Below are 11,047 nucleotides of genomic sequence, written 5' to 3' on the forward strand. Positions count from 1 at the left end.
GCCTAAAATTTTGTTTGTTCTTTGAATTATTCATCCTGCTCCTTTGAAGGCATGGAAATGGGATGTCCTTTGTAATCTGAGCAGTATCTCCCTGTTTGTTGCTGTGCTTGGTTTCAGAATCACAGGGCAGCTTTTGCTTTAAAAAAATTGTATATTTGTACCAGCCACATGCATTTCCTGGAAAGAATACTCCAGGCTCCTGATATGTATCCCTCTTGTGACTGACCCTGTTCTTTCCCGATTTAACACGTGACCTGAGCAAAATCTGGTTTCAAAGGTAAGTATTTACTTTTGAAACTTATATCCTTCAATGACTGTAGCTACTTTTTAGCGCCATCTGTTGGAATTTTTTCTCATCTAACTAGCTACTCCTATTTTTCTGAGGGGTAGCCATAGTAGTCTGTAATTGAAAAAAATTTAAAAAGAAGTGGGTTATGCCCACAAAAGCTCATGATATCATCTACATTTTTTTTAGTCTCTAAGGTGATGCAGGACTATTCATATCCTTCCTGGTATCTGAGCATTTGGAAACCTAAGTCTACAACAGTATACCAGATTAAAAGGAATAGCAAAGTGGTTGTCCCTAGTTTGGAGAAATGTCTGGTACGTGCAGTTACTGTGTGTTGTATCAATTATGTGTGCTAAGTACTGTGTGAAGAATACAAGGCTCAAAATACAATTTTTATAGGAAGTTTAAGAATTTTATTTTCCTTCCACTTCAGTTTTGTCCATTCAATTAATTTCAGGTACTTAACTTTGCATAGGTATGGACTGCCTCAGTACAAGACCCTGATAGTTCCTAACCTAGAATAATAGAATCATAGCGCTGGAAAGGACCTTGAGAGGTCACAGAGTCCAGTCCCCTACCCTCACGGCAGGACCAACCGCTGTCTAGATCATCCCTGACAGGTGTCTGTCTAACCTGCTATTAAATATCTCCAGTGATAGAGATTTTACAACTCTGCTAGGCAGTTTATTCCAGTGTTTAGCCACCCTGACAGTTAGGAAGTTTTTCCTAATGTCCAACCTAAACATCCTTTACTGCAATTTAAACCCATTACTTCTTGTTCTCTCCTCAGAGGCCAACGAGAACAATTTTCTCCCTCCTCCTTGTAACACCCTTTTAGATATTTGAAAACTGCTATCATGTCATAGGCTTTGCCTCAAGACTCCAGAGCAAGTTGTAATATCCCTCTTCCTGAATTAGGTTTTTTGCTCCTTTCATAACTAACCACTGTTGCTGTGTCACAGCCAAGGCAGAAAAAATATGAACATCTAATGGGACCCAAACTGATTGATAGGATGTTAGTGAATAAACAATAAACAGTGGTATGCAAAATGATAAAAAATCTACTGTGCAAAATCACTTTAAAACTACTCATGTGTTTGTAGGTTTTTAACCATAATTACACGGTTACTCACTAGCAATTGTCTTTGTCAGACGCCCAAGTTTAATTCCTATGATTATTGAATAATCTTTATTTCAACAACCAGACATGGCAAGAGGCATTAGTACAGCTGGGTCATTACCAATGTGGGTGGGTTGCTGCAAAGGGATGCTCTGTGATCCTGCTGCCATCATCATATGATCAGCTCAAACATTAGGGGTAAGTCTACAAAGCAGAATTATTTCAGAATAATTGATGTTATTTCAAAATAACAAAATGCACATCTACACAGCAAGCCATTATTTCAAAATAATGTTGAGATGGATGACTTCTTACTCCGACTCCTGTAACCCTCATTTCACAAGGGCTACGTCTAGACTGGCATGATTTTCCGCAAATGCTTTTAACGGAAAAGTTTTTCCGTTAAAAGCATTTCCGGAAAAGAGCATCTAGATTGGCACGGATGCTTTTCTGCAAAAGCACTTTTTGTGGAAAAGCGTCCATGCCAATCTAGACGTGGTTTTGCGCAAGAAAGCCCCGATCGCCATTTTTGCGATTGGGGCTTTTTTGCGCAAAACAATACCGCGTTGTCTCCAGTGGCCCTCTTGCACAAAAGCATTTGCACAAGAGAGCTTTTGCCCGAACGGCAGCAGCATAGCATTTCCGCAAGAATACTGACAATCTTACATGAGATCGTCAGTGTTCTTGTGGAAATTCAAGCGGCCAGTGTAGACGCAGCTAAGGAGTAAGAGAAGTTGACGGAAGAGTTTTCTTCCTTTGACTTCCTGCTGAGTAGACAGCTGAGTTAAGCTATTTTGACTTCAGCTATGCAGTTGACGTAGCTGAAGTTGCATAGTTTAATTCAACTTTTGCTCTGCTGTGTAGATGTGCTCTACGGGTATGTCTACACTGCATTCCTCTTTCGAGAGAGGAATGCAAATGCAGCTGAGCGAAATTGCAAATGAAGCACGGATTTGAATTTCCCGTGCTTCATTTGCATAATCACATCCAGGAGCTATTTCGAAATACCCTATTTCAAAAAAAGAAACGCTGTCTAGATGCAGTTATTTGGAAAGAAAACCCTTCTTTTGAAATTACCCTCAAGGTCCAAGGCCAGCAGTAATACCTACTGGTAATACTCTGGTTTATGTAACCCAGAAGCGAGAGTCCAGATTCTCTTTCCTAGAAGTTAAAATCTGAGGAGGCAGGGGAATGGAAAACGGAGCCAACCCTACTTCACTGGATTCCAAATCAGGGTCTACTTTGGGATCCTACTTGAAATCCTCTCAGGTTCATCAGTGGAACCCCTGCTGGCAGTGACTCGTCACCCTTGCACCCTGCAATTGAAGGGTCTGCAGCAGCTCAGCTGTAGGCCCAGGTCCTGGCTGGTTGGAGCTCTGGCAACTTCTATGAATGAGTCTACTGCACCCAACTACTCTCCTGCTCCATCCACTAAGATTCAGCTGAACTGCTCTCTTTTGAATATTCCCTCCCTTGGGAGCATGCCCAGCAGAGAGGGTATAGCTTCCTGTGTCCATAGCAGCTCCTTAACTCTTGTCTCATCAGTTATGGAGTTGCTACACCCTGTCACAGTGGATCAGGAATTTTGAGCAATCACAGAAACATCTGGCTTGCTGTTACTCTGGGCTTTGCCTTGCCTTGCCTTGTCTGCTATCTCCAGTCTCTGACCCCAGCTTGACGCTAGTCTATCAGTTCTGGCTCTAGTGATTGCTCTGATCCCTACTTGCTGATTATAGCCTTGTGGCTGTCCTTGATGGACCTCAACCCAGCTGTGACTACTAACCCAGACTGCCTATATTCTGGTCCCATTAGACAATTGCCTAAATGTCTCAAAAGGCTTTCCTATCCAGGGAGATTAGTGTCCTCCTTCTCCACGCCCTGTAAAGTTTCCATTGTAAAGGTTGAGTTAGATTCTACATTGAAATATGTCAGTGTATATGTTTAAAACAATTGCATTGCACTGGATTTTTGTTTGCTCCATGCTTATAACCCCTTTTTTTTATTTTACAATTTTGGACACACTGCTTACAACTGTTCTAGTTTTTTCAGTGTTGAGGAATCTATAATATCTAACTTTGGAAAAAATTGTAGCAGAGGCACTGAAGTAGAACTTATACATTTGAGTTCTTCTCCAAGCTTTGCCACAAACTTCCCGGCTGTGTCTACACTGGGCCACTTATCCCGGAAAAGCAGCTGCTTTTCCGGAATAACTTGAAAGCTGTCTACGCTGGTTGCTTGCTTTTCCGGAAAAGCAATGACGATCTACTGTAAAATTGTCAGTGCTTTTCCGGAAAAACTATGCTGCTCCCGCTCAGGCAAAAGTCCTTTTTCTGGAAAACTATTCCGGAAAAGGGCAAGTGTAGACAGCACAGTAGTCTTTTCCGCAAAAAAGCCCCGATTGCGAAAATGGTGATCGGGGCTTTTTTCCGGAAAAGCGCATCTACATTGGCCACGGACGCTTTTCTGGAAAGAGTGCTTTTCCGGAAAAGCATCCTGCCAATGTAGACGCTCTTTTTCCGGAAATACTTATAACGGAAAACTGTTCCGTTTTAAGCATTTCTGAAAAAAGGTGCCAATGTAGACACAGCCCCCATGTAAGATAGGACAAGTCTACTAAACCCACATGCTGTGTCTACACTGGGCCACTTATTCCGGAAAATCAGCTGCTTTTCCGGAATAAGCTGCGAGCTGTCTACACTGGCCCTTGAATTTCCGGAAAAGCACTGATGATCTACTGTAAGAAATCAGCTGCTTTTCCGGAAAAAATATGCTGCTCCCGCTCAGGCAAAAGTCCTTTTTCCGGAAAACTATTCCGGAAAAGGGCCAGTGTAGACAGCACAGTAGTCTTTTCCGCAAAAAAAGCCCCGATCGTGAAAATGGTGATCGGGGCTTTTTTCCGGAAAAGCGCATCTACATTGGCCACGGACGCTTTTCCGGAAAAAGGGCTTTTCCGGAAAAACATCCTGCCAATGTAGACGCTCTTTTTCCGGAAATACTTATAACGGAAAACTGTTCCGTTTTAAGCATTTCTGGAAAATCATGCCAGTGTAGATGTAGCCCCTGTTTTCTCTCTGCCAAAGAGTAAAAGAGATAAGGATTTCCTACCTTGCAGTGTTGTTGGGAGGATAAATTCATGAATGCATGTGAAGTGCTCAGATACTATGGGACTATTAGTTTTTCTCAAAGGTAATTGTAATAGATTCTCCCCTTGTACACGGGGGAGATGGCTTGTTTTTATTTCATGGCTTCTTTTCCTACCAAATGGAGGTGATTTGAGGCACCTGGCCATTGGACCTCAGTTGTGGGTAGGTGTATGGTACTGAGATATGGTGATTTAATAGTGTGGTGATTTGGAATCAGCATTTTCCAAACCTGATCACACACAGAGCAGAGATTCAAGGAGGGCTGAATCTGTTAATTACTATTACTGCTGTCTGACAATACAAATGAAAGGCAGTATTTCCTTTGTAAGACATAATAAAATAGATACTGACTAGTTTTCCTTTATATAGGGGCAAGCAGTTATCCTTTGGGCTGAAAATTATTCAGTGAATAATCATGATCAAAGGCCTATTATGGCTCACTTTTTTTCTACCCCCATGAGAAATAGTGGTGCGGGTTTTTTTTTTTTCTACTATAGATTCAAACGCTAATCAATATTTCTGTAACACAAGTACATTGTTCTGATTAGAATGCTCACTGCCTAGGCACTTCGATGTAGCCTGCTCTCTTTGAAACCCTGCCTTTTTTCTGACTTCACTTCCTGAATCCGTTGACAAGGCTCGCTGCCAAGCAAAATACATGTCCACAATGCTGTTGTTTGCAAAAATACTCCTTTGCCAGTACAGCTAGGGCAACAAAAAGTTTCTCTCTAAACCTCTGAGAACTGACTGTCTCATACTGGCAAGAAATGGTATATATTAGACGACATGCAATCTCAACATTTAAGCAAATATTAAATTGCTGTATTTTTTCTTCACATCTTCCCTTATACTTGTGTCTAGTGATTATTGTGTGATCTAAAAAGCAGGATTAGATTAACATTTAGCAGAAGTGAATCAATGCAGTGACAATAGATTTGCAATACGAGAGCCTTTTCTCAAAATGGACCATGCCTCTGCATACCCTGTAAGCTTGACCTACCTGCAGTACCTTGGCATCTCAACACAAACCAAGACAAATTGGGAGAGTTTAATACACTGTCCATCCCCTATTTTTCCCTTGGGTTCCCCTGTGAGCCTGCCTGCTAGGATGGCTGTTAGGCCCAGGTCCTCAAATGATTTGTGGAAATCAGTGGAAACTAGAGCTATGTCTACACTGGCCCATCTTGCGCAACAACATATACAAATGAGGCACGGTGATGAATATTGCTACACCTCATTTGCATACTTAATGAGCCACCATTTTTGCACAAGGGACTTTTGCGCAAGAAGGAACAGTCTACACTGCGGCTGCGTCTAGACTGGCATGATATTGCACAAATACTTTTAATGGAAAAGTTTTTCCGTTAAAAGTATTTGCGCAAGAGAGCGTCTATACTGGCATGTGCCTTTGCGCAAAAGAATACTTGCGCAAGAGGGCTTATCCCTGAGCGGCAGCATCGGAGTATTTGCGCAACAACCACTGATTTTGTACAGTACAAAGTCAGTGTTCTTGCACAAATACTCGTGGCCAGTGTAGAGAGGCGGCAAGATTTTGCGCAAAAGCAGCCACTTTTGCGCAAAATCTTGCCAGTGTAGACGCAGCCTGCTCCTTCTTGCGCAAAACCCCTCTTGTACAAGAGCCATTTTGCCTGAAAATAAGCAGCAGAACGGCTCTTGTGCAAGAGGGGGTTTTTGTGCAATGCGCAGTGTAGACTGCTCCTTCTTGCGCAAAAGCCCCTTGCACAAAATGGCACCTCATTAAGTATGCAAATGAGGTGCAATATTCATCACACACTTCATTTGCATATGTTTTTGCACAAGACTGTAGCCTAGGAGTCTAAACCCCTTTGAGGATCTGGGCCTCTTGTGACAACTGTGATAATGAATTTGTGATATGCACACCTGTGTGTCAAACTGGACTGAAGGGAATTGGTCTACAGCTATCCAACCCTGAACATATTCTTTCTGGTTTTGTTATTACTTATGAGATGGCACAGACCATAACTGCAACATTAAGTGTGTGGGGCATGGTGTCTAATTAAAATATAATTTTGGAATGATCTAGTCAGGAGATAAAAATTTACATGTTTAGGTAAAAGACTCATTAATAGGATCTCCTCCTTAGCACAGCACTGTCAGGAGTTAAACCCATACCTTTGCAGTAATTCATCTTCTTGCCCTGCTTATTTTGCTAGTTGGCACTTGTTAAAAGTTCCTGCAAAGTCACACCCAGCAATGCTGTGTATCACCCTTCTACTTTCTATTCCTACATATGGTCAAAATGAACTTACCTTCCGGATTGCTGACATCAACAAAATGTACTCTTGGCAAACTACAGCATCCTCCCAGTAACCCTTTGTTTGGTGTTTGTTACAATTTTATGTATTCAATAGTAGCAAATAAAAACTAATAACCTCCACTACCAGTACATATATAATAAGGAAAAAATACTATATTAGAAGTTGAAACACTCCATCATGCATATGATTTTGATACCCAAGGATCTATAATATGGACACAAAGCCCCCAAAATATGTGTATGCTACAAGGAAACAGATATCCTGAGCTCAAGTAGTTGCAAAAAGTTTGTGTCAAAGTTTCACTGCCACTTAATACCAGTATATATATTATGTAGTTTCATTCTGAGATACTAAGCAAGACTGTCACCTTATTTTATAGTCTATTTACTTGTATTTTAACTTATAGGTAAAACTTTCAGGCTTACTAGTCTAAAAAATAATTTACCAGAACTATAATATATGTAATTAGTGATTTAAAATTTCTGCCTCTCCTTTTATAACATATGTTTCGTCTTGCAGTTCTAAAAATCATTCTAAATACATTTATATAAACCAGACAGACAATTTAATTGGATCCAGAGCCAGTAAATTGAAAATCCTGAATTATTTTACCAAAAACATGGGCTTATTTCAGATGAGTTGACTTGTCTAAACTGCTGCTTGTTTTCATTCTGTCCTCAAAAGTGGTCTCATACTTCCATTATTTAAATGCAAACTGAAAATGACAGGTAAATTGTCAATTTCCTTTTTTTGTCCTTCCTGAATGTCTTCCTTTTTTATTTACATTCTTTCAATTTATAGTTACATATGTTCTCCATTATATTAAAACTCCCCAGTTTACATATTGGTAAATACATTTTAATATTCAAATGTCTAAAAGGGTAAAGATTTCAACATAGGGAAAGGGATTACAGAATTTTATTGTGACAGCAAGTATTCATGAACAAAGACCACCTCTTATTTCTGAATAATTAGACAGTACTGAAGGATACCTTTTTGTTAAATTTCCTACCTAAAATATGGTGTTGGGGATATTATTTTAATAAGTAATATGAAATAGTTACAGTTCAGACTAGTATAGGACAGGGCAAGTTGATGCAAATAGCAAACTCCCCCAAACTGCTTAATTTTTAAAGCTATTGTCTATATTGTGATATGGGATTATGACAGGCAAGCCAATCTGAACTAAATCCATAAAACACTTAAAATACATACATTATTTGCTGTTCATGTTACAGGGTATGGTTTATCTTTTCACTTGAACACATTCTCCAGAACGTGTCTTCTTGTTACAGTATAAGTTAAACATTCTCTACCACTGAGAGTTCAGCATGTGTGATACGAGTCCTGATTTAGGTACTGGTAAAAAAGGAGGGGGAGGGAGGGAAGAGGGGAAGGAAATGCATTATTAATGCTTTTATATTTTCTTAAATATAATAGAACCTTTCTGGACTTTTTTCAGAAACATAAAAAATTATATACTTTATTACAAATGGTAAATTCAGAGTGCTCAAAAACCCTCATTTACAAACATTACTGGACAGAACACAAACATAAAAATAATTTACAAAGTCATGAAGTTGTTTATTGACATTAATCAGCTTTCATAAAATAAAAAAAATGTACATACACAATTTACTTGAAGGCAGGCAGTATATTTGTTTTTATCAGCCTCCCACAAACCTCCCTCCCATTTGTGTTTTCTTTAAGAGTATTACAGAAAGCAACCTACAGTCTCTATTGCAGTTTAACCTTTAATACTGAATGATCATCGAATGTTAGGTCCATGCAGGTCTTGGTCAATATTAAACAAAGATCTGATGTATCATCTGAGCAGGAACAGCACTTCTCAGAGTGGTGCTGTTTTGCTACTAGCTCTGTTGAAGGCTCGCCAGTCTTTCCACACATGTACTTTGTGGGGTGCAAGCAGGACTCAATGCCTCTCAAGCCTTTACCATTAGCTTTATGAATCTGCCACTTGTTATGGGTTTGTTTTTTCTGTTGCTCTACTGCAACATCATAGATTTTTCACCCCAAGTCAGTATCTTCAAAATGTTTGCAACTGTTGTGTTAGCATTAGTTGGCACCCACTGTTGACATGGTTCATGACCTTCTGCTTAAGCTGTGCAACCTGTTCTCTGAGCATGTTGGCAGTGGATGCCAGTTCTGAGTTCTGGGCTTTCAAAGTTTTCACTTTTTCTTCCAATCTGGCAATCCTTTCCAACTTCCTTTTCCGGCATTTGGAGGCTGCAATTCTGTTTCTCATGCGCTTCCTCTCAGCCTTGATCCTCTCCTGTGACTCCATATCAATGGGGGACAGTGGAGGAGTCTCTCCTGGCATTTCAGGTACAGTTTGAGGTTCTTCTTTCAGAGCTTGGAGCCTGGGATGCTGCACTGGCATCTGTGGATTAATGTGATGCTGAGGTGGGTAGCCCATGTTGTTTGCATTGTAGTTAGGTGCTGTGCTGAGTGCGCTAGGGTTAAAGTTGCTGAGATTAGCATACACTGGAGGTTCGCTGTGCAAACTGGTGTTGAAACCATTGTTGCCAGCCATAGATGAAACAGGTGTCATACCACTGCTAACTGGTTGGGCAGCAGTTGTAACACTGGGCATCGTATTCTGATTGTGTAGCTCTGCCAGAGCTCTCACAAAACCTTCAGCAAACCCTTCTTGCTCATCAGTAACATTTTTGGGACACAGAAACTGTGTTGGGGTGGGAGTAGTGGTGATCAAGCCATTGCTGGACTGGATGATTAGCCTTTCCAGTTCAGGAGATGCCAGCTTCAGGAGACCAACATCTGGGGAGGTAAGAATATCAGCATTCTTGTTCCTGAGGTGGGGCTTCAGGTTGCTGGAAGGATCAGCCAGATTTAGTGTCATATTCTGCTTCAGGACTTTAGGGTTATTATATCCATAACCACCACTTTCTGGCTGTACAAAGGTAGCATTTAGGGCATCATCATAGAATGTAGGTTCCATCTTTGCAGTCATAGAACACAGTCCACCAAACTGTCTTTGAAGCAGTTACAATTAAGCAGGGAGAAACTCGTTTGCTTGCCAAGTCCCGTTCAAAGCAAGTTCACCTTTTTCAATACAAAACGGCAACGTGCAACTCAACAACGAAAAAGCTTTGGAAAAGTAACGATCGGCTCGAGTCTTACTTTTTCTTTTTATCCCCCAGGGCAGCGGCTGGCGGGTCTTTCCCCGTTTCTTCCGCGGGTCAGGACTCAACTTTTTTCAAACCACAACAAGCGAGTCAGCCTGAGCGCGGAGTCGCAGCCGCGCTGGTGTCAAGTTCTTGTGGTGTCTGGGACGGCGCTGCGCGGCGAGGAGCGGAGCAGAAATCCAGCCTCGCTCTAGTTTCACTCCGGAGTAAGTGTCCGACAAGCAGGTTCCCCTCCGGATCGCGCGGGGTGGGAGGCTCAGAAACCCAGGCTCTCGGCTGCCCTCTTCTCCCGCTGCGAGGGTGCCTGGGGCGCCCGGCGCTTGCAGCCCCTGGGGCGGGCTGTCCCAGCCGCGGCTCGCCTCGCCGCGCCGCACCCCCGAGCCGTCCCAAGGACTTTTCCACGGGCGGCCGCTGTCTCGGCTTCCAGCTCCGCCCGCCGCGGCGACCACGTTTCCCGCGGCTGCGCTGGCCGGGTCCCCGCCGCAACCCGAGGCACTTAACCGCGCGCGCTGCCGTGCCCGCCTCTCGCGCTGGGCGCCGCCGCCGCTGCTAGTGCTGCTGCTGCTGCCCTGGTGCCTGCCGCACACTCTGAGCCCTTTCCCGGCCTGCAGCCCAACACTTATCAGCGAGCAGTAACCCACCAAAAATAGCCCATGATGTCACCCCGCGGCCTTCCCATTGGCTGCGGCGGCACCTCAGGGGGGTGGCGGGCCGCTGGCCCGGCCTGTTGCAAAGGAGCCGGTCTCCATGGTCACCCCACCCCTAGAAGCTTCTCAGCTCCCTCGCAGGGCACTGTGGGATGAGGTAATGCTTGTGCTCACCGCGGGGCATTGTGGGCTGACGTATTGTTTTTGAATCTCTGGTTACCCGCTGAAGAGCGCTTGGACGAGCGGGGTTGGGAAGGGGGAGCCTCCTTAACAAGCAGCAAGCACCAAGTTGTGGACGGGGGGGGGGGGGGGGGAAGGCACACAGACAGAGCTGCTCCCTGGACACGGGGTGGCTAGTGAGTTGTTAATCAATCCTACTGC

At 43.0% G+C, this 11,047-nt stretch overlaps 1 protein-coding gene across 1 annotated transcript; it reads right to left on the minus strand.

Annotated features, from left to right (window-relative positions):
* Positions 1–7,754: 7,754 nt before the first annotated feature.
* JUN (Jun proto-oncogene, AP-1 transcription factor subunit) lies at positions 7,755–10,756 on the minus strand. Its single transcript, XM_006133503.3, has one exon. The coding sequence runs from the start codon at positions 9,842–9,844 to the stop codon at positions 8,900–8,902; it is 945 nt and encodes a 314-aa protein (XP_006133565.3). The 5' UTR covers positions 9,845–10,756; the 3' UTR covers positions 7,755–8,899.
* Between the last annotated feature and the right edge of the window lie 291 nt (positions 10,757–11,047).

This window comes from Pelodiscus sinensis, chromosome 9, assembly GCF_052426305.1.
Source record: "Pelodiscus sinensis isolate ZL-2025 chromosome 9, ASM5242630v1, whole genome shotgun sequence".
Lineage (NCBI taxonomy): Eukaryota > Metazoa > Chordata > Testudines > Trionychidae > Pelodiscus > Pelodiscus sinensis.